Source organism: Gorilla gorilla, chromosome 11, assembly GCF_029281585.2.
Source record: "Gorilla gorilla gorilla isolate KB3781 chromosome 11, NHGRI_mGorGor1-v2.1_pri, whole genome shotgun sequence".
Taxonomy (NCBI): Eukaryota; Metazoa; Chordata; class Mammalia; order Primates; family Hominidae; genus Gorilla; species Gorilla gorilla.
The window spans coordinates 108,600,495-108,625,269 of NC_073235.2; the positions used below are offsets into that span (position 1 = coordinate 108,600,495).

The window sequence follows — 24,775 nt, forward strand, 5'->3', positions numbered from 1 at the left end:
GGAGTTAGTCTGAATTAACCTTCCAGCTCTGATATTCCACACTTCAAATAGAGACAAACATGTTTAAGAATATTGTGCACTGTTTATTAATACCGAGGCAACGTTAGGACTACTTGAATAACTAAATCCCATTAGTTCCTTAAAAAGCCTCCCAGGGGGTGGGGATGTAAAAAAAAAAGAAAAAAAAAAGATTTTTTAAATAAAAAGCCTCCTACCCCTAAATTATTCAATTACAACTTTGGAAGCATCAGTACTGACTGAAGTTCCTTATTTCCCCTACTCACATGTGCTTATACAGCATAAAATGTCTATAAGACAAGCAGTCAGCGGAGTAGTTAGGAGAGCAGAGAAGCTAGGGTAATAAACAGAACAGATAATTAGTCCTTGAATAACTGATGAACTTAGGCTCCAAGGTCATTATTCCACAACATTCTTTTTTTTTTTTTTTTGAGACGGAGTCTCGCTCTGTTGCCCAGGCTGGAGTGCAGTGGCGCAATCTCAGCTCACTACGAGCTCCGCCTCCCTGGTTCACGCCATTCTCCTGCCTCAGCCTCCTGAGTAGCTGGGACTACAGGTGCCCGCCACCACGCCCGGCTAATTTTTCTGTATTTTTAATATAGACGGGGTTTCACCATGTTAGCCAGGATGGTCTCGATCTCCTGACCTCCTGATCCGCCCACCTCGGCCTCCCGAAGTGCTGGGATTACAGGCGTGAGCCACCGCGCCCGGCCCCAAACATTCTTAATGATACTAAAACTACTACAAACATTTTCCTGACGCCAACCAGTGACTGGGTTACAAGTTTGCTCCAGAGGAAACACTTTTCAGAAAGGATGAGTAAGTTGCTTCCAATAATGAGGAAGGGCCACAGCTGAGAAGATGCCTTTAAAATACAATCTGGAAAAGTACTCTCCAATCTAATTTGTTTCATAGCATGTTAGTACTTTTAAAATTTTTCTGCAGCATACTTGGAAAAAAATTGGAAGAGTGGCAGGGACAGATATAACATGTCCACTGATAACTGCCATGTGTCCAGCAAGGCTGGCAGATTTGTCCAGTAGAGAAACAACAAGCCTTATACCCTGTTGAACTTAGTTTATCGCTTAGGCATCAAACAACAACAACAACCCCAAAAACAAAAAACAAAGAGGCCAGTTCCTCATGTCCTTTGTCCCATAAGGCAACACTGAAACAAAAGTGGCCAGATGACAGCATGGATGATAGCACACTCTAGCTGAGAAGCCTGTGGCATGCTGCAACTAAGCAATTTTATAGCCTGCAGCTATTCCCTAAGGGTAAAGACAAGGCCTCCTCATACCTCAATCAGAATCCAAGAAGCAATGAGAGTGTCCCATGACGGCCTCCATGGAAGATGGGGAGGTGAGTGGGAAATGGCCTTAGGGCATCTCCTCATGTTCTGGGACAATCACAGGGCACTATTCCAAGACTTAGATCAGTTGTGGTTAAGCTTTGCCTATGTGGCCTGTGTGGAGACTTGCTCAGATGACGAGGACATCATGGTGGAGTCATTACCCTAGGCCATGGTGGAATTAAAGAGTCTCTTGGGAAAGATTATGAAAGAGAGGGAAGAGTGACATGCAGACGTCCGTAAAAATAGTCAAAAGGGCTCTGATTAGCAAGCTGAGTCCTTACAAGGGAAAGAGGTCACATGGGCAGTATTGGTTCATTAAGACGGGAATCTACCATGGGCAAAGGGCTAGTGAAAGCCCATTGGACACAGCATAACAGGACACTTTAGACCATTCCTAACACAGGGATCTGGAAATGCTACTTGACATTGTGAGAAACAAACTCACCTGTCCACACCCAAAGAATGGACTCAAGAGACCGGGAGAACCGTGAAAGTGAGACTTTTAATGATGGTCTTGTAAGATTGGGTGTCTGATGAGTGGGAACACCCAGCACAGTTTCAACAAGCAATTTGTCCCCTAGTGCGCAGGTCCCTTCCCCAGTTCCTCATAGGCTGAGGACGATGGGGTCACAATCTTCCCAGACATCGCCTATGATTGTTGGGTAGGGGATTTAGATGGTTTCTTTAGGGTTGTCTTGCTGCATTTTTTTTTTGCAGCCCACAATGCATTGCAATCCTAGTTAGCTCAGGGGCTCTTCAGGTATTTGACTTAGGACCTAAGTAGCTGGGCAGGCTGATAAGAATAGACAAAGCGAGCTATCTTGCAGACTAGTAAACTCTCATCTTAGACTAAACTTTGGTTCGGGTGAAGGCAACTAAGGGGGTTGGAGGGGGAGGGGGGAGGCCGACAAGCAGGTGTTGGCTATCCAAGCAGAGGCCTAGTATATCCTGTTTCTTCTGTAGTTTGCTGACCTAAGCTGATTCAAGGCACTTTGTCTTGGAAATAGACCACTGTATATATCATTTCCTTTAACAGCAAAAAAACCACATGGGCCGGGCACAGTGGCTAACGCCTATGATCCCAGCACTTTGGAAGGCCGAGGTGGGTGGATCACTTGAGGTCAGGAGTTCGAGACCAGCCTGGCCAACATGGCAAAACTCCGTCTCTACTAAAAATACAAAAAAATTAGCCGGGCCTGGCGATGCGTACCTGTAATCCCAGCTACTCAGGAGGCTGAGGCAGGAGAATCGCTTGAACCCGGGAGGCGGAGGTTGTAGTGAGCCGAGATCCTACCACTGCACTCCAGCCTGGGCAACACAGGGACGGACACTCTGTCTCAAAAAAAAAAAAAAAAGAAAAAGAAAGAAAGAAAAAAGAAACTACTAATCTGGCCTAATTCTCTTAGTTTACAGATGAGGAACCGAAGGTCCAGAAAGGTGAGATGATTTTCCAAGGTTACACTTCTACTTTGGAGAAACAGCTTGAGCTCAACCATTTCCTCATGGTCCAAGGCTGCTTCTAGTGGACTACTCACTTCTAAATTGCGACGCAAGTTTTCGCTTTTACCAAAACAAAACTGCACCAGTTAGAAATTGTTCCAAAGCAAAACTGAAACTTCTACTGAGAATGCTACTATTCTGAAGCTGAAATTATGCCTTTAAAAAAACACTTTTTTTTTTTTTACCAGACTAGTTCAATGGCATCAAGAATTGCTACAATCTTAGTAATTTATTTTTTAAAGCATTGTTTTATCCAGATACTTAAGAAGATGTGATTTTAATACTTCATTATTCCATTGCATTTTAAAGCAAGGTTTTAATTTAGTCTTACAACCAAAACACTTTCCAAAAAAAGCATCTCTAATTTGGTAATTTGTGTCAATAAGAAAATATGACTAATTAATATAAATCAGATTTACTGCCAACTTTTCAGGAATACATCTATTTTGTCAAGTAGCCTGTTAATTAAACAGGAGTATGATAAGAGAAACAAGTGATAATAATACAAGTAAATAGAGCTTCAAGCTTATCATTTTCAGAGGGAAATGTAGGTAATATCCACAAACAGAACATCACATTATACTTTTGATACCAAAATTCAAATACAATTTTGGCACTGCTATTCTATCTGTATATAAAAATTAAATAAAACAAAAAAGGCGCTAGATGCATGTTCTTAATGATTAATATTCTGTGCATACTTTTTTCTGCACACAATTTTTAGGGGAGACAGAACACAGATTAATGAAATGCTGACAATCTAACATATTCTGTGACAAATTGGAGTTATAGAAAAAAATTGCCAATTTTGAATACCAAGATATATTTGAAGGTTCCTTATTCTCCCTCACTCAAAAAAAAAATCAAATATATTATTTGGCGTCTTCTAGCATCATAATGGGCAACAATTTATCCAGGTTCTGCTATATGCATTGAACCATTATCTCCAGCAATAAGGATTTTTATTTTTATTATTTTTATTTTCTTTGAGACAAGGTCTTGCTCTGTCTCCCAGGCTGGAGTGCAGTGGTGTGATCTCGGCTCACTGCAGCCTCCGGAGGGTTATCTGTTAGGAAATGATTGCATGAGTTTGGTCAGCAAGTGAGGAAAACCTGCAACACTGGGAGAAATCAAGATGACCACGGATACTGGTGTGAGTTGGGAGTCTTCATATTTGTTCAAAGAATGAATAATTAAAAGAGCAAGTGAATAAAGGCAAAAGTTCACAGTGAGAGCTGGTCAGAAAGGAAAAGATGTTAACTTTGGATTTAGACAAGCTAAATTTAGAATGATGGCTGGATATCAAGGTGGGAGTCCTCAGGAAGCAGCAGGAGATGTGAGGCTAAAGTCTGAGAGTAATCAGAGCAGTAGGTACAGTTTTCAAGTTAATCTCCAGGGAGGTCAATGTTTAAGCCAGGGCATAGAGGGATCCTAAACTGGGAGCTCATGTACAGAGTAAGAACAAAAGAGAAGGCTGAGGAGTGATAATGAGGAATTGGAACTGACAAAGAGCCCAGAAAAAGCATAATATGGGAATAAAGTGGAGAAAAGAAACAATGCAATGTTATCAGTCTTGACTGGTTCAAGAGAGGGTAAAGAGAATGACATCAAAGGGCATGGATGGCCTCAGAAAGAATAGTTGCAGGAAAATAACAAGGTGAAAGCTAAACTGCAATGGGTTAAGGAGTGACAGTCAGTGGAAAGAGCAGGTATAATGTTGACCAGTACAAAGAAAGGACTGCAATTAAAGGAATAAGGGGAGGGAAGATTTTAGTCTTCAAGAATAGACATTGGTACTGAGAGTAATAAGCATTGTGGGACACTATATTTGGTCTCTATGTACTGTGGAGGTGACATATGGTCTAGCTTCTTAGATTTCTACTTTTTATTTATTTAGTGTTTTTTGAGATAGAGTCTCACTCCGTCATCCAGGCTGGAGTGCAGTGGCGCGATGTCGGCTCAGTACAGCTTCCGCCTCCTGGGTTCAAGCGATTCTCATGCCTCAGCCTCCAGAGTAGCTGGAATTACGGCACCCGCCACCACGCCCAGCTAATTTTTGTAATTTTAGTAGAGATGGGGTTTCACCGTGTTGGCCAGGCTGGTCTCAAACTCCTGACCTCAAGTGATCCACCTGCCTCAGCCTCCAGAAGTGCTGGGATTACAGGTGTGAGCCTCTGCGCCCATCCTCTACTTTTTAGTTTAGCAAAAGTATCTTGAATTTGATGGAGCTTATGTTGAAAAATAGTTTATATTTTTTATCATTTTTTGTTTATTTTTGAGACACAGTCTCACTCCGTCGCCCAGGCTGGAGTGCAGTGGCGCGATCTCGGCTCACCGCAACCTCTGCCTCCCAGGTTCAAGCGATTCTCTTGCCTCAGCCTCCCCAGTAGCTGGGTCTACAGTGGGACATGCACATCTTCTGATAAAGGACCAGAGTCTACTAATTCTTTATACTTATAGTCATATTTTCTTTTCTTTTAGACATGGGGTCTTGCTATGTTTCCCATGTTGGCCTCAAACTCCTGGGCTCAAAGGGTCCTTCTGCTTCTGCCTCTGAGTAGCTGCGAATACAGGTGTGCACCACTGCACCCAGCTCTATATTTTCTTTTCTTTCTTTTTTTCTTGAGACAGAATTGCCCAGGCTGGAGTGGAATGGCACAATCTCGGCTCACTCCAACCTCTGCCTCCTGGGTTCAAGCGATTCTCCTGCCTCTGCCTCCTAAGTAGCTGGGATTACAGGCATGCGCCACCACACCTGGCTAATTTTTTGGATGTAGTAGGGATGGGGTTTCACCATGTTGGTTAGAGTGGTCTCGAACTCCTGACCTGAGGTGATCCACCCACCTTGGCCTCCCAAAGTGCTGAGATTACAGGTGTAAGCCACTGCGCCTGGCCTATATTTTATTTTCTTAAGTAGTTTCTATCCCAAAGTATCTTCTTTAAGTCAGGATACCATGATATATTTTCTTCCATTAAATGATGCTTTGTAGTATGTAAGATAAAATGTAGGAAAATTTTTTGAAGTTCCAAAGCAAAGGCAAATTTATATTTTTCTTTTTTTTTCTTTCTTTTTTTTTTTTTTTGAGACGGAGTTTTGCTCTTGCCCAAGCTGGAGTGCAGTGGCACAATCTCGGCTCACTGCAACCTCCGCCTCCCGGGTTCAAGTGATTCTCCTGCCTCAGCCTCCTGAGTAGCTGGGATTACAGGTGTGCACCACCATGTCTGGCTAATTTTTGCATTTTTATTAGAGACAGGGTTTCACCATGTTAGCTAGGATGGTCTCGATCGCCTGATCTCGTGATCTGCCCACCTCAGCCTCCCAAAGAGCTGGGATTACAGGCATGAGCCACCATGCCCGGCCTTATATTTTCAACTAACAGGATTCCCATAACTGAATGCATCCTCGAATATTTGGAAACTTGGTTGGGTAAGAGTAACCACATATGCTGGTTACCTATATCCTCTTGTATTTAAAAAATCAGCAGCAGACATTCCTTATGATCAGAAATTTCTTCCCAAGCTCTCAGTCTATCTCCATCTTCCTCATTTGCAGCTAACCTCTGTTCTCTTGTTCATTTCCCCAGGACACTTCCTTCTGGAAATAGCCTATGTTGTTTATCTTCAGTCTTTCCCTCTAGTTATAAAAGAAGCCTAACTAAAATTTACTAAGTACTTAGTATATGCCAAGGACTATTCTAAGTGCTTTACGTAGGTTCTGTTCTGCAATCCTCTCAATGCAAAAATGCATTTCACAGATGAGGAAACTGAAGAAGAGAGAGGATAAATGACCTGCCTAAGATCACACAGCTTGGAGTCAAGATTAGAACCTAGGAAGTCTGGCTCCCAAAGCCACAGCCTTAACCAACTGCTATACTGCTTCTCACTAGACCCCCTCAGTCTCTTTGGAGTACTAACTTCATTCAGTAATATTTACTATGTGCTGACACTGGGAAGCAGGCTGTGCTAGGGACTGAGCTTTTTGGAATTAAGGAAGTAGATACGGGAGCATGCCTTCCAGAAGGGGACACAAACAAGTCATTACAATGAGCGTGAGGGGGAGGCAAGTGCACATGCTCAGGCCCTCACAACGCCAGGGTTGGGGAAGGGGCTGACTTTCCCCTTCAGAGAGTGTCGGGGAGGAGAGCTAGCCCGATAGCACTGGAATACCAGCTCCATAATTTGCTAGCTGGGAGACTCTGGAAACATGATTTAAGGTCTCTTTTTTGGGCCTGTAAATAAAATAAAATAAAATAAAATAAAATAAAATAATAAACAGATAACAGCTGTTCCCCCAAATATGTTCTTAGCTTTCTTCCTTGATCATTTACAGCTGGCTTCAACATTCAATTCTATGCCCACAGCCTCCCCATCTGTACCTCCGGCTTGGGCCTCTCTTCTGAGTGCTAGCGGAAGGGGAGCTGGCCATCTCCCCCTGGCCCCTGATCCCAGCTCAAACTATGTGTACTCAGAACCCACTGGCCCTCTCCAAACTGTAGAGTGTTCACAGCCATGCTGCCCACTTCCGTCACTGGCACCACCACTCTTCCAGAAACCCAGGGGTGAAACATCTTTGGCTCTCTCCTCTCCCCTGCCGCTCACATCTTATCACTCTGTTTCCAAGTTGTTTTGATCTCCCCTTTCCTTTCATTTTTACTTCCACAAGTAAGTGCGACTTCATTATCTAGCCTGACTACTGCAGTAGCCCCCTCCCAAATCATCTCACTGCAATCTTACCTCGATCATGAGGAAAGATTAGATTTCCTGAGTCCCCACTGATCATCACTCCCATTCCAGCCTTCCACATTCCTTATGCTCAGTCACCCATTAGCTTCTCTGCTCCTCACCCCTCTCCCTCACGTTAGACTCCAGACAAGCTGAACTGCTCAGTGTCCTTACACAAACTACGAGGTATCCCAACTGCTCATGCTGCTCGCTTCTCCTGGAACACCTTCTCCATTTCTGAATGTCCAAACACCGCCCATCTGTGGATGCTCTGTTCAGATCACTCTACTCAGGGAGGGGCACAGTGGCTCTCGCCTGTAATCCCAGCACTTCGGAGGCTGAGGTGGGTGGATCACTTGACATCAGGAGTTCAAAATCGCTCTCCTCTAGAAAATTTGCTCTATCCTTTGGTTGCAAATTATGTCTTCCTGACTTGAGCTTACACAGCATTTTATCATTCTACTAGGCAGTTGACAGTGTCTTTCTTGTTTGCACAGATGGTTATGCAACACTCTCCTACTAGGTGGCAAAATCCTTTGGGTGTAGAATCCAGTTGTGATTCATTCTCATGTGTCTCACTGTCCCTAACACAAACTGCCCAAAAATATAACTAAGTGTATAAAAATGAATGCAAGGTCAGAAAGACAGAAAACTGGAAAGATGGGAGAAACAGCAATAGCATACTACCATGAGGCTGACTGAAATTTCAGGGTGCTAAGTGATGAGCATCATCTTTCCATCACAGGGATTTGAAGTCGGAAAAATAACTGACAATAGTCACAACATGTTAAAGAGGACTTTTCCAAAAGACATTTCTGTGAAAGGAACAAAATAACATCACTGATATGGTCTGATGTGTCTCAAATTCATGTGCTGGAAATGTAATCCCCAGTGCAAGTGTTGAGAGGTGGGGCATTTTAGGAGATGTTTAGGTCATGAGGGCTGTGCCCTGATCAATGGATTAATGCCACTGTAGAAGAGTTTGATGAGGAAGTTTGTCCCTCTTTGCCCTTCTGCCCTCTACCAGGTGAGAACACAGTATTACCCCTCTATGGAGGACACAGTGTCTCAGGAGCAGCCCTCACCAGATGCTGGTGCCTTGATCTTGGTCTTCCCAGCCTCTGTAACTGTCAGAAATAAACTGTGGTTCTTTATAAATTACTCAGTCTCTGGTATTGTGATAGCAGCACAAAACAGGCTAAGAAAATCACCTTAACGTTTAGACCCACATATTGCTGGAAGGTACAAATTAATGCAAATAAGGTTTTTAAACAATACAGGGTTAAAAAAAAAAAGAGAAACAGGTTTCACTTTGTTGCCCAGGATGGTCTTGAACTCCTGTGCTTAAGCAATTCTCCTGCCTCAGCCTCCCAAATGTGCTAGGATTACAGGTGTGAGCCACCATGCCCAGCCAATACAGGCTTTTTAAAGAACTATTGTTAGGCCGGGCACAGTGGCTCACGCCTGTATTCCCAGCACTTTGGGAGGCCGTGGGCAGATCACCTGAGGTCATGAGTTTGCGACCAGCCTGGCCAACATGGCAAAACCCCATCTCTATGAAAAATACAAAAAAAATTAGCTGGGCATGGTGGCGCATGCCTGTAGTCCCAGCTACTCGGGAGACTAAGGTAGGAGAATTGCTTGAACCCAGGAGGCAGAGGTTACAGTGAGCCGAGATCATGCCAACTGCACTGCACTCTAGCCTGGGCGACAGAGCAAGACTCTGTCTCAAAAAAAAAAATTATCGTTACATCTTAACGAGGCAGAAGAAAGAACAAAGAGGTGGAGGTATACTAAAGGGGAATTAATAAAAATATATTATCTTCTAAACTCCAATTTTTGCTTCCACTCACAATCCACAGGATCTCAGCACTACCGCTTTAAAGATGTTGCCTCAACTCAAATATTACACTAACAGGCTTGTCTCCTAAGGCTACTATTTTTTTCTTAGTCAAGAACTTATCCAGCACAATCTCAAAAGTTTGTGCAGAGACTTAGAAAGGAAGCAACCTTAAGTAGAAAATAACAGAAGAGCTTAAAATCAGCTACCATATAACCGAAGAAACAGAACGATCCTTTTCAAGCATTATCCTCCATACCTTGTCAATCTCCAATGCAGAGAAATGGAAAAAGTTCTGTTATTGTGGCCATTTTACCAGTACTGTGGTCATCTGCTTCTAGCCTCAAAATGTTAAGTTCTTTTAGAGAAACAAAGGACAATTTTAGAATGTACCTTAAACATGCCTGGGTTAGAGACCAATGAAAACAAGTTCAACTGCTCCACAAAAATAAAAAAAAAAATTGGCTGGGCATGGTGGTTCATGCTTGTAATCCCAGAAATTTGGGAGCCCAAGGCAGGCAGATCACTTGAACCTAGTTGTTTGAGACCAGCCTGGGCAACATGGTAAAATTCTGCCTCTACAAAAAAAATACAAAAACTAGCTGGGGATGGTGGCACATACTTATGGTCCCAGCTACTTGGGAGGCTGAGATGGGAGGATCACCTGAGCCCGGGAGGTCGAGGCTGAAGTGAGCCAAGATGGCACCACTGCACTCACCTAGTGACAGAGCGAGATCCTGTCTCCAAAAAAAAATTTTTTTTAAGCGAAACTCTCTAAAGAACATGTGATCATAAGAATAGCTTGAGCCTGGGAGGTGGAGGTTGCAGTGAGCAGTGATCACACTATTGCACTCCATCCTGGGCTACAGAACGAGACTCTGTCTCAAAAAAAAAAAAAAAAGGTTACTAATTTTTGTATGTGAATTTTTGCCTCTATGTGTACAACAAAACCATTTACACTAGAGCTTCCCTCAGCAACAAAAGATAGCATTAGAAAGTTGAAAAACAATTCCAAGTAAATAGTTGTTAGTATCTGCATTAGGCTGTTCTTGCACTGCTATAAAGAAATACCTGAAGCTAGGGGTGGCAGCTTATGCCTATAATCCCAGCACTTTGGGAAGCAGAGGCAGGAGGATTGCTTGAGCCCAGGAGTTCAAGACCAACCTGGGCAACACAGGGAGACTCCGTCTCTACAAAAAAACAAACAAAATTAGTCAGGTATGGTGGCATGCGCCTGTAGTCCCAGCTACTCAGGAGGCTGAGATGGGAGGATTGCTTGAGCCCAAGAGATCAAGGCTGCAGTAAGCCAGGATGATGGCTACTGCACTCCAGCCTGGGCAAGAGAGTGAGACCAGAAGACGGAAGGTAAAGGGGGAGCAGGCACATCACATGGCAGGAGCAAGAGCAAAAGAGAGGGGTGGATGGTGGGGGTGGGGGGATGGTTGGGTGTGCCACACACTCTTAAACAGTCAGATCTCATGAGAACTCAACTATCGGTAGGACAGCACCAAGACATGAGCAATCTGCCCCCATGACCCAAACACTTCCCACCAGGTCTCACCTCCAACACTGTGGATTACATTTCAACTTGAGATTTGGGTGAAAATATTCAAACTATATCAATGCCTTAAAGAACAAAAGTGTCCCAGCACTTTGGGAGGCCAAGGTGGGAGGATTGCTTGAGCCCAAGAGTTCAAGACCAGTCTGGGCAACATGGTGAGACCCCCATCTCTACAAAAAAATAGAAAATTAAGGGCTGGGCATGGTGGCTTATGCCTATAATACCTACACTTTGGGAGGCTGAGGCAGGAGGATCACTTGACCCCAGGAGTTCAAGACCAGCCTGGGCAACATGGCAAGACCCTATCTCTAAAAAACAAATAATTAAAAAAAATATATATCCAGGTGGGGTGGCACATGCCTGCGGTCCCAGCTACTTAGGAGGCTGAGGTGGGAGGATTGCTCAAGCCACGGAGGTTGAGGCTGCAGTGAGCTGTGACTGCACCACTGCACTCCAGCCTGAGAAACAGAACAAGATGCTGTTTCCAAAAAAAAAAAAAAGTTTCTTCGAGTTTTGTATTGTTTTTTTAATTTTGGCTATAAAACATGAAGTTGTTCTTATATTTGTGAAACTATGAAAATGAAGACAGAAGAGGCTTCTGATTTAAAGAAATAGAAATTGGCTTGTAAGACTTCCATTATAGCATATAACAATTTCAAATGCAAATTCTAGTTGAACTTCAAGGCTGGTTACCATATCAAAAATCACTTTGGATAGAATTTGATTGATCCACAGCTATTACAAATATTAATTATTGTTAGTTCAACCATAAAAATCATGAATATAATATATCTGCCTAGAGTTATTGGTGAAACACAAGATATTAAAAAATACTGTATTCAAATAAAGGTAGAAAAATACTTACCCTGGATTAGCAGCTTCCATCAATATCCCAGTATAGAAAATTAAACTAAAAACAAGGCTACTTCACAGCAAGATTTATTAATACATCCAAAAGAAAGAAAGAAAAATGATTTTGTCACACTATATACAGATAATACATACAGTGTTTCATACACATATTACATCAGTTTTTACACAAGAAAAATATACATAAAAATGTAAACTTTTGTATACAAAAACCCTTAAACAAATTAAACAAGGACCAGATAACAAAAGGAGACCAATTCATTATTATTTCATCAAATTTTTAAAACAGTAATACAGTACATTCATTGAGATATATATGGAAAATGTGAGCCATCTCTTCTTGTTTAAAGGGAAATTACAAACCAAAAGTCAATCGCCTCCCAAGACGTGGTCCTCCCAGCAATGCCGCACCCAATGCCACAAGTATGCCTGTCCACCAGAACTGGGGGCTCTTACCAAAACCTGCCCATCTCCTCATCTTGCTCCTACAGTCTGTGCAGAAACAAGTGGCTCCTAACTTTTGTGCATATAATTAAACTCGCAGCCACTATGAACACAAATACAGAGGAGAGATTGTCAGTCTGTAAGTTCCCTTTAAGCGGCTTTTATATTTTTGTATTTATTTTTAATGCATGGCCTGTTAAACATACTTGGGTGCCAAGGTGAATGAGAACACTGAAAAAGAAGGGCTTTGAGAACCGCTAGTCCTTGCTACCGTGCAGTTTCTTTGTTAGAAGAGATTTTAAAACTGTCCAACCTGTCTCATTTGCTGGTTTCAAATAAGCTGCCTCACCTTTGATTTCCCACTGCAACTTGGTTTCAACTTTCACTTCAGTACTCTAGTTGTTAGTACCATACAATTGCCAAGAGGCTTTTTGTTAAAGGCTACTTCTGATATCAGGTTCCAGCTAAGCTACTCAGTAAAATGGCTCAAACCCCAGCCTCTCTATTTTAGTCTTCAGGAGTACTCTTCACTGTTTTTTGTAACATCTTACAATTTAGGATTGTCCATCTACCTTCCTCTCTCTGCAAGTTCTTGAGATGTAATCTGCTGCCAACTCTTCACAAAATAAAATAATATTTAATCGTTCTTCCTTAATAGTCTTGCATTCAGTGTGTCAAATTGATGTACTAATGAAAAATACCTAAACTGTGGGGAATAAGAATTAAATCTATTTCAAGCACATGCAACTTGGAACTCGCAAAAAAAAAAAAAAAAAGAAAGAAAGAAAGAAAGAAAAAAGAGTTTGGGAGGGCCCTTAACTAAAATGTGCTTAAGACAGCTTCATGAGAGAGCTGCCTTCTTTCAAATTTGAATTTTGAACAAGGCAAAATAACAATTAGGTGATATATTTCCCTGCAGCATGGGAGTAGTTAACTTCCCCCAGGCAAAATGATCTCAATAATCATTATTTATTAATGAAAGGAGGAGGCAAATTGGTGAATTAAGTTGATCTAGGAGATGGTGGCTGACATACACTAATGGAAATATTAGGATTGCTTTGTAAGTGAAATAAACAGTCTGGTCTGTGGAACATCTCCACTTCAGAGAGAGGAAAAATGCACAAAGCTCCTCAAGTGAATCTCCAGCTCTTTCTTACTCTCATGGGACAGATGGCATTTTTAAAATGACAGTCTCCCTTTCAGTTAAGAAAAACACAACAATAAAAGGAAAAGGAAGATAAATAAATAGTGTGTGGATGTCTTTAGATGAGACTTTAAATGTTCTTTAAATAACTTTTGATAATGTATTTTAAATCATTACATACAACTGCCACTGCAGTGACAATATTCCAGTAGGGGCAGCATTTTGCTAAATGTAAAAGATTGCCATTTAAAACTCATACATATACATGTGTATATACAGTTATATCAACACTATTTATATACATATATACCTAGAGAGCAATATTGCATTGCCTTTGAATATCTATATATCTACTCCCACAATATATACTAGAGACATACTGTGTGAGTACATACGAAAGCATATGTACACATGCTCTGACATGTATATATACACTTTTGTCTGTGTGTGCATAAGAGCTTTAAAGGCACAATATATAGGGATGCAAGTTTTCTAGAGAGCTGCAGCAAAGTTAATACAGAATGTCACAAACTGAGAAAAGTCAAAAGGAAATATAGCAGAATTCATCACACAGGAATTCATCAAAGCAGTTTCATCATGAGAAAAATGAGTTAGTTACAGAATTCAAGACGCTAACATGTGACCTTGTATGCTTTCCATTAAAATGTAAATGGTGAAGTTATGATTAAACTACAAAGCAAATAAAAATATGTAAATGACAAATTAATGACAGTAAGTGTGGAAATAAACCTAACACTAATATCAATCATAAAATCATAATTATGTTCTTTTGTAATTTAAGTAAAATGTCCCCAAATTATTGAGCTAAAACTTTCAAATTTGTTTTATTTGAAGGTTGGCTTTCTGTTTGTTTTTGAGACAAAGATGAATGCCCAAGTCTCAAAATTCCTATTGATAATATTACCAAAACTTGTATCTTCTGGGAAAATTTCAGAGATAAAGATCTTTAAAAGAAATAACAGAGTTGATGAAATATGCTTAAGCCAGATGCTTCTGGCTAGAAGAGACAGAATTAAGGGGGAAAAAAACCACAATGATGTGTGATTTTTTTTTTTTTTAAAGTGATGAGAGACTGACCAGTAGAAGGTGGTGAAGATGAAGAATAGTGGAACTGGCAAGTAAGAACTGTTCAGACAAGCATTCATTGTGTAATATCCATAAACAAGACTATAATCCAAAGGACTTCCATTTTAGTATGTTCTGATGATGTACTCTAGACTGTCTCCTCCTCTGGCTTACAGAATAATCCAGAACTTTCCATAGACATTAATCTTGCTTAACAAAGGCTGTTTACCTATTATACACACACATTTTTAAGGGAAATATATGTATATAGCTTTATCTATACACACACATATACATACGTGTATATATAGATTTATACAAATGTATAAATAAACATAATACTTTTCAATCTTTCCATTGACAAGGCAAGTTCACATTCAGCAAAGTGCCACCACATCCCATATACACATCTCTGTACAGATATACACATAAGGGTCTGTTTTCACCCTTCAACCGGGAGAATTTTTTCTAGCAAATCCCATTAACCAGCAACTGAAGGGAGAAATGGCACCAGTACAAACTCCCTTCTTTCATTTGCATGCATATGTACAAGAAATATGCAGATTTAAAAAAAAATCCCAAAACAAGAGTGAATGAAACCAGGAGATGCTGCAAAAATACAACTGTAGAAAAGAACAGCATATAGAGCTTTCCTAAATCTTCACTATATCTAAGATGAAGTAAATGATGCTCAAGAGACAACTACAAATTCAGGTATATTATCAGAAGTTGCTTTGACATATTTCAAAGTACATGATTTTTTAAGTATTAAAAATAAATGTCATTGGAACATTTAATACCAACTCTACTTTTGACTATTTCAGACCACCAGATACTCCAGTAATAAATGTATAGCAAAATAACAACTTAAAACTCAAAATAAAGGGATGTATTTTTTTTAATTCCATATGAATTAGGGGTAGCACAATTTTCCTATAGCTAAAATATGGGGATGGGAGCACTCTTAAGTTAATAAATAACAGCAGAACTGAGTAAAAGTTTTTTGAAAAATTTTGGAAATAAATGAAATCACCCCAGCTTTGAAATATGCACGGTGAAATGATCCCACCAACTCCTTAAACAAAGCAGCCCCTTCCAAAAATTCTTTATGAAAGGCCTATACTTTTTCTTAACTTCACCAAGAAAAGATGATCAACAATATTTTCTTACTCGAATATAAAGAAATCTATAATTAACATAAAAAAGGTTCAATAGATCTCTGGTCCCATCACCACAATAGATAAACACAGCTCATGTCTGGGGCTGTCTGTCTCCCTCTCTTATTTTTATGCTCGAAAGTGAGAGGCTGATCTTAGAACCTCCTGTTTCTCATGTCATTTTATGAACATAGCATAATATAAGTTAATCCAAAGGTTAACATAAAATGCACATGATATCAGAGCTAGCCTTTTAACATAAGATAACATAATGATTAATTTGGTGTATTTATACAACAGAGACAATGAGAAAGTAACTCCAATACCCTCAACTAAATAAATCATGTTTCTACAATACATTCGGTTACCTTTATCTATTTTTATATAAGCACACATTCATATCTCTCACACACGTGCCCCCAATGTATATTTTTGCATGTGTGTAAAAAATACAGACATATACATGCACACAAGTAATTTAGTTCTATTTTAAAGTCACAGTGGGAATTCCTTAGTGAGGAGGGATAAAAAGTTCCTGAATAAGACACTGAGAACATCTAGATTTATTATTTTCTCTATTTTACTTCCCAACTTACAGAATAAACTGTAAATTAAAGAATAACTCCATAGGAAATAAAAGAGGTCTTACAAACTTAGTTTACAAATTCCAGCTACAGTAGTTGGAGTTTTACTTGATCTATGTATTTCTATGTACCCTGTAACTAAGCTTCTAGCCATCTTAAGTGTAAACCACAGATCATTTACTAAAGAACATGATTCTCAACAGTTCTAGGAACAGTTATAAATGGTCTAAAGGTGTTCTACATTTTGAGGCCCCAGGATATCCTTTTATTTTATATATCTGCAAGGTAGCAAAGGATAGCTATACACCTTGACACGGCAGAGATCCAGTGTAAAAAGGTGCTTCACTAGTTTGTTTTGTCAAAAAAAAAAAAAAAAAAAAAAAAAGCTCATATATATTTAGCTATTAAACACATAGGCAACATAATTCATTACACTCAATACAGCTTTAGTATAAAACTTATAATTTATGAGGTGATGTTAATAGCATAAATTAATATACCTTTTCTCTTAAAATCTACAATAAGTATTCTGAAAGCTCATTGGGGAAGGAAATTTTTAAATAAAAGTTTTAAAGCTGTGCGTGATGGGAAAGGATTCTGTATTCTGAAGCTGAGATGAGAGCCTGGAGGAGAAAGGAAAAAGTCCTATGCAAGACACTGTGGGCTACAAAACCAAATGTTTCCTCTTTCTTCCGCTCTCTTCAATGATGAGTCACCTTTAGTTTCTTTTAAAACTATTTTCTTATTTTAAAAACTGCCCTAATTTCCACAAGGAATCCCTGAGACATACTCAATACTATACAGTGAAAAGAACTATCACTGTTGAGAGGAACAGATTCAACCCTTCCAAACAGATGAAGACAATGTCAACAAGTGTCAGACTTCCCATCATTTCAGCACTAATCCATTGGAGCCAACTGTACCTTAATGATGCAGGTTGGAGTCATTTTAGGGCAAATCAGTCTATTCCCCCAGGTAGAACCAATGGTGTGGCATTTAGCTGCACTGGAGCCTTCTGCACTGCGTGTTGAAAATTTTTCCAAGGGGAACTTTGGGTGCATATAGAGCTTACTTCAGTGGTCCCCAGCTTAAAAAACAAACAAACAAAAACAAACAAACGAAGAAAAAAGAAACAAGTGAAAGAAGAGGATTCTATGACTCTTCGGGCGGGATGGGTACAGATCATATGTGCGTGTGCATTCTTCAGGACTGTGGTGGGCAGACGCAAGAAGGCGAAAGAGAAGATGGAAAGCTGTGCTGCCCTATGGAGCTCACTGAGAGTTAGATTTTTCTCTTATACGAGTATTGATCTAAACTTTAGATCACTAAAAACTGCTGTTCAAAGTAGCCAAACATCCCTAGTATTGGGGAACACAGGGTAAAGAAGTCATACCCAATTTGCTTTCTCTCTCTCTGAAACGTCACATTTCCTCTTATTAGCTCTGTATCACAGTGCAGAGAAAAACTAACAAAAAAATAAGGGCTGAAGTGAAAACAGAATTTTTGCTATTTAGAAATAAGGCTCCCTAAGTTTGACCCACAACTGCAGCATTAATGACACTGTTTATTAGAAGAGACATAACTATTCATTTATGTTTTATGTTTTCTTTCCTAATTCGTCAGGGAAAAATGCTTAACAGATATCCAAACATGTCCTTCACTGGTATTTTATTACAAATTATTGGAAAGGTAGTATTTAAAATGTTACTTTAATCTACTAAACATGATTCTGGTTTCCTCCAGAATATAGGAAAATGTATAAAGATGTTAAGACATTATTAAACTGTTTTAACTTTTCTACAGAATGCCAGTGAAGATTCAGTTAATGTATTGGGCGGGGGGAAACATCTATGTTCTTTCATATATATATATATATAAAAAACTCTCCACTCTCAAGAAATATATTTTTTGTCAGGAAAAAAATCCTTGGAACAATGTAAATACTGGTAATAAAAGAGATACAAATGAGGACTGTTCAGTATGACGAAATTTTCTTTCAAGGAATCCTCTAAATTGCCTCATTAAACTGGAGAGTTCTGTTGACCATTTAGAAGACCATAATATTAGATTTCTATATGTACCAGATTAAAAACAGTATTTTAAAAGAAGTCTGAAAAGAAAGATGAAGAAACTGAAAACTAATTTTTAATGAATTTCAAACCTCTTAATAAGTTTAGTGTTCATATACTCATCTTTTTGCAATACCAATCCATAGCGACCTTCTGAACTAACCTGGAGAAGAGGAGATTGCCTTACACGTGCACTGCTGACCGATGATGCCCACTGACCATCACCAGCACCCCTAGGATGCCAAGGCACGGCAAAGACGGCGGGCAAGCATCAGCGGACTGACCACACGGCATTTACTAGATGTGCTCAAATTCTAATCCCACTTTATAAAAACAGAATGGTATAGGTCAACAGAAAGGTCAATTCTTTCATGTAAGAAGAAAACCGTATGGACAGGGCACCTCTGTGCATCCCAAACATGGTTTCCTTCCTAATCAAAGAGTTGTCTTTGCCATTGTGGACTGTGATCACAGATTGAGAACAAGCTCTGATAAGGAAGAGCTTTAGTGTCAGTCACAGAAAATGATGATTCTTAACTTTCAGGTGAGAGATTGGGCTTATTTAAAAATAAATCTTATAAATAATTATTTGGCAAAGATAAAGTATCAGCTTTCTTTAGCCTCAAGCCACTAAAGACAGTAACACCAATTTTAAGGAAAAAAAATAATAACCTCACTTTCCAACTTGCTCCCCATGCCTACTATTTGTTTCTGATTAAATTATAGTCTTCTCATAGAGGGGCACTAGACACACCACACTGCCTGCCAACATGAAATTGCTCAGGAAGTCATTTATAAAGCAGTTATATCACACATGGTAGGTCACCAGAGAAAATAATCCTTTGCTGTCTAAGCTATGTGACGATAATTAGAAAATTTTTCCATTGCATAGTCTGTCACTTGGTGGGTTAAGTATAATTGCTACTTACTATTGAGTTGTTTACTAGCTACATAACCTACCCAGATGTGCAAATTGCTAAGCCATTTTTACAGAAGAAAAAACAATGTCTTAAGTACTTTAATTAAAATAATATTAATAATTATGTAGAGAGAGTAAAGGAGAAAAAGCCCATCTTTTCTTCAGATACTACTGATCATAGCCAGTGAATATCACACATTAGAATGGAATTCAGATTCTCAGAGCACAGAATGTATCCATTAACTGCAGCAACTTTGTAAATTAAATCACAGTAACACAATCTAACTGGCCTTTATAAATAGTCCCAAAGAACTGCAGAAACAGAGTGAAACTTCTTTGCCACTATTTCTCCTGGGTTCAACACTAGAATAAAAGCTAGTTTCTACCTATTTAGGACCTTATATAAGATTTGTTTTTCATTCCAGTATTGCCTTGTGATAGCATAAGTGCTATTTTAAAAGATACTAATTTTCATATTTCTGGAGTAAAAGCCACTTCATTCCTTTCTATACATATTAATAGCAAAGTTACTACTAATAGACGAGAATGGCTCTATTAAGTAAAAGAAAAACACAGATCTCTCTGGGCTTATAGATGTTCTCCTCTCTTCCAAAAAGGGACTCATAAGAAACAGCAAGAGCAAAGCAAATTGCAAACTTTGATATCTGTTTTGAACTAGATAAAATAGAGGAAAAGTTTGTTGTTGATAATTCCTCAACCACTTTCCTCAGCTTTCATCATGGGCATCCAAACGAAAATGTATTTACTCAAAGTTTTTGGTGTGAAGCTGTAACTAGCAACATTCCTGATAATTTCATGCCTCCTTACTAGAAAGCAGAGAAGGGCTTTTAAATGCACATAAAACAGAAAATTGCAAACAATAAAATGTGCAACTTACTGCAAACTCAGCTTTGTATCATAACTGAAGAATTTCAAGCAGCTAACATGAGGGGACAAGTAGACAGAAAAAGTTCAAATCGACTACCCACGACTTTCCCTTCCTTGTCAAAGGGCTGATGAGGAAGTCAATGTACTGCTCTGCAACAACCTTTAAATACACAATGGAGACTAAACTGAACTGCTGGGAATGGACAGTTATCTAGTGATGCTTATGATGGTTGTGAAAATAGTTTAACAAACTAAATGACATTTTTGAGCAGAGGTAACTACTCGTGACCACTTCATTACAGTACATTAAAATAAAAAAGCTTACTAATATAGATTCACAGGTGAGAAATATTCAAATTATCTGTTCTCACCATTCAGAATAGAAATTTATGGTGATACCAAATATAATTTTGCTTTATGACATAAGTTATAATTTAGAAATTTTGCACTCTGCAAAAAAGGCAAAGCTATTAAAAATAAATCTTCCAATCAATTACCATGATTTTAAAAAAACTAAATATATTACAAACATATTTTTGGCCCACAAAAAGAAACATCAATAAATACAAAATAGGGCATATAATGATTTCATACAGTCATGTGACATTTCCCCTCCATAACCTCAGGCACGTGGTATCTGCATAATGCCTGCTGATCACCATCATTCCTTTAAAAAGCAGAGAAAGAAAAGCTTTCAAAAGAAGGGACTGGTTAGAACTAGCATGGCATAAAGAGATTACATACAGGAAGTAGGAAAATACATCCAATCACTACCTATTAGAAAGGAATTAAGATCAAATATTCCCTGACAAATGAATTATTGAACCACATCAATAGGTATGTTCTCTCTACTTAACTTTTAAAATATATATATATATATGTGAATTAGACTAGACTCAGGTATAAATAGCCAATGGTATCTCAAGGGACAGTGAAACTACTCAGCAAAAGCAGAGTAGAGATGCCTTTAAAATCTAGTTCCACCCTTCTCTAGGGGGAAAAAAAAGGTAGGCAAGAAACCTCACAAATTCATTTCATAGTCACGAACTTCCTAAACTACCCCATATGATTTTTAACCCCTAAAATCCTGGTATTTTAAAAACATTTCCCAAAACTATTTTCAAATTTACTTAAACCCAAGTACTTGAATTATTTTAAAAGGACCAAAGGGCGAATAAAATTTATATCTAATTTCCATATTCTGCTTTGAAAGAAACTTTAAAATGTGTATCCTTCAGATATTACACATCACTTCACAACTGGTACACTGATTCTACAAGTGTCTTAACATTTTACAAATCTTACCAAAGAATCACTACTGTAAACATGAAAAATTCAAAAGCAAAAGATGGATCAAGGAGTTCACAGATCCCATCTTTTCAAATCTATCTGACCTATCCTGCTTTTTCACATCAAAATATTTTCTTTAATTACATCTTGCAAATGTATTCCATGAGAGAGGGATTTAGAAACAAACAAATGTCTGAAAAGACAAAGTGACCATCAGGCCCCAGAACCCCGGCAGCCTGCAGTCATCCCAGGCAAGCTTTTCAGGACATCCCTACCTCACTGACGGGAATCCAAGCTTTCTATGTTCTGTTTCTTCTTGGGCTAACTTTTAGCAGAAAAAGGTTGTGCTACTCACACGACCAGCCCACCACCCTCCCTATTCAGGAAACTTGAGGAAAAGAAGGACCAACCTTATTAGGACTGTGAGATGTAGGACAGGAGAAAAGTAAGAGTTTTATACTCATTAAGTAGGGGGAAGGGGAGAACAAAAAAAAACCAAACTAATGGGACAGCTGCTTCCTGCACTGCACAAAAACACACGCGTGGGCACACACATACTCACAGGCAGTCAAAAGACACTTTTTTTTTTAGTTAAACATGATCACAATTACGAATGGAATCCTGGCCTCACTGTGGTGTTTAGCAGTTGGTGCTAGGTCAGAGTCTTGACCTGCCACACACCATTTGCTGTCTCTTATACAGGAACTCAATTAATAAGATCATTCTATCTAGAACCACCTATGTAAAAACCTGGCAATAGAATGGAAAGCATTGATCTGAATACTAAGAAATAGTAAAGGGCACTGGTATTCTGAGGTATCTTCCACTTCTAGGACTTGCTGCTAAAAATCAATCCTATCCAGTCACTGTGCTGAACCACTAAGGAAACCACTGGGGCGGAGTGGGCCTGCCAGGAGGGAATGAGCACCAGTGCTAAGGAGCACATGTGAACACTGTAGCGAGGTCCACTGCAGGGCCACTCATTGAACTGGGAAGGGGGGTGCCCCTCTGATCCCCATCTGTTATATCTTCTTTAGGAAAAGGGGAGAGGGGTGCAAAAGAGGAAACAAAGATAGAAAACACTGGGTTCCCCACCTGCCTGCAAACACACAGACACCCTCAGTTAGGGGAGGGAAAGGGAGAAGATGCATTATTGGTACTTGTAGCTGTGGCACCTGTTACTGTGAAGCCTGTAGGAGGGGCTATAGAGCTGTGGCTGGGCTGCAGGTCCTTAGGAATGCCACTGTGAGAACTCAGCTGGTGGCCAAAGGCTGCGCTGAACTGAGGGAGTTGCTGCTTGGGAGAGGTGGAGGCCATTAGTTCAGCAGAAGGCCCCATGCCACTGAAGCTGGTCTGTGGTAACCCCGGAAGCACACTGGAGCTGCTGGGGGTCACGGTGGCGAAGGCAGGCTGTGTGGTCTCTGAGTTCGAAGTGGTGGGTGGCGTGGATAGGGAAGTGGAAAGAAGATGTCCATCTGCGCCGAGAAGGTTGCTAAATGGAGAGGGGTCTCCAAGGTTGACAGGGAGATTGCCCCAGTGAGTTCTGGGGTTTACCACGCCTCCAAGTGGCACCTCAAGTTGGGTTGGGAGCAAGTGCTGCGCCATGATGGGCATCTCTGCTGAAAAGGTAGCTGCCATATTATCACCAGAGTACGATGTTGTGTGGGGAGAGGTGATATGGTCACTGTAGGGAGACGGCACATGCTCACTATCATAATGGCTTCCATGGGGTGAGGAGTGTGAGTGATCACTGCTGTATTGCTGTCGTGAGGTGATTAGGTCATCTGCCTTGCTCAGCAGCTGGGCAGGATGTGGCCTCTGGGAGGCATGGCTGCCGTCATGAAGTCCATGAAACTGTCCTGGGAAGGCTCTCTCCCCAAGTGCACTCTGGCTGATCAGAGTGGCAGAAGTAAGGCCAACGTTGGCTGGGGCAGAGAACTGCCCCTGGATCTGCCCTGCCAGGGGTGTAGGTGGGTTTGACAAGGTAGCAGAACGGAGCAGGTTCTCATCCAGCTCTAGACTAGAAAAATTATCATGTACTATACGCCCATTCAATAGCTCCCCTAGGTCTGTGTTCACCTCTCGGCTCAAGGATTGTATTCCTGAAGCTCCAGTACCTGTGGAGAACACCCCTATTCCTCTATCTGACAACTCCTGGACTGGCACACCATCTGACTGGGCAAGGACCCCAATGGTACTCAGGCACTCGAGAGAAGTTACAGCCTGCAAGGCCCGTTCAAGCTCCTCAGCCTCTTCGGTAGTTGGGAGGAGGTCTCCATTCTTCCCTGAGTCAACAAAAGCCATCGACAATCAGTAGAGCTTTTACCAGTTCTACGTCACAAAAATCATACATTTGAATTATTTTAAACAATATTCTATTTAAAAAGAGTCCCTCTTGAAAAGAAAAGTTTCCAAGATTTTGATTGGAGGGAAACAGTGAAATAATGGTCTGCAGGACAGGGTCTGAAACGTCAGCTATCTAGGAATTTGAATCACCATCTTCAGTTGATTTACTGAAAACCATCTCAAAAACCATCTTATCAAAGTACTAAATTCTTAGGAATTCTAAGGATTACAAATTTAAAACTCATGGTGACTATGTGATTATACGTGTTTTTAACCTAAAATTATATTATCATCATTAACATAGAAAACATATATCAACTTGGATTTGAGAGAAAAGGCTGTGTAGAACAGGTCCACCTTGCCTGTTCTACTCCTGACTCTCCCAGGTGGAGGGCAGCTGTGGAAGGTTAAAACACAGAAATTCATACATCTATTTTAGCACAACACTAAGCTCTCAGTTCATTTCACGGGTTATCTTTCAAAATGCTTTTGCTTTACTCTCTAATCCTTTCCCCTCATCCTTTTCCCATTTCTTACTAATTTTCATAAAATGGAAGCCCATGGACCTACTTTCATTTCATTTCTAATATTTAAAAAATCTATTGTTAGGAACTTGATTAATCACCATGGAAATATTCGATTTTTAATGGTGAAAGAAACATTCTAAAAGTATAAAATATTTCCCCTGAAAGCATGGGGGAATTGGCAGGATTAAGCAAACTTCGTTTTGGAAAAGTGCACTTCAGTTGAAGTACAGGGTGGGGTATAAAACTAGGGCAAGTTCTAAAAGACTTCAAAACTCATGTTCGGCTGGGCGCGGTGGCTCGTGCCTGTAATCCCAGCACGTTGGGAGGCCAAGGCAGGTGGATCACCTGAGGTCAAGAGTTCGAGACCAGCCTGACCAACATGGTGAAACCCCGCCTCTACTAAAAATAGAAAAATTAGCTGGGCATGGTGGCAGACACCTGTAATCCCAGCTACTC

General features: G+C 40.0%; 1 protein-coding gene across 7 annotated transcripts in view; it reads right to left on the minus strand.

Annotated features, from left to right (window-relative positions):
* Positions 1-11,918: 11,918 nt before the first annotated feature.
* Positions 11,919-24,775, minus strand: part of INO80D (INO80 complex subunit D) — a 92,444-nt gene continuing 79,587 nt past the window's right edge. For all 7 annotated transcript variants that reach the window (XM_055380396.2, XM_019022678.3, XM_055380395.2 and 4 more), the window contains exon 11: positions 11,919-23,731. In XM_055380396.2, coding sequence (XP_055236371.1) covers positions 22,566-23,731 — 1,166 coding nt within the window. In that variant the 3' untranslated portion in view covers positions 11,919-22,565. The remainder of the gene's footprint in view (positions 23,732-24,775) is intronic.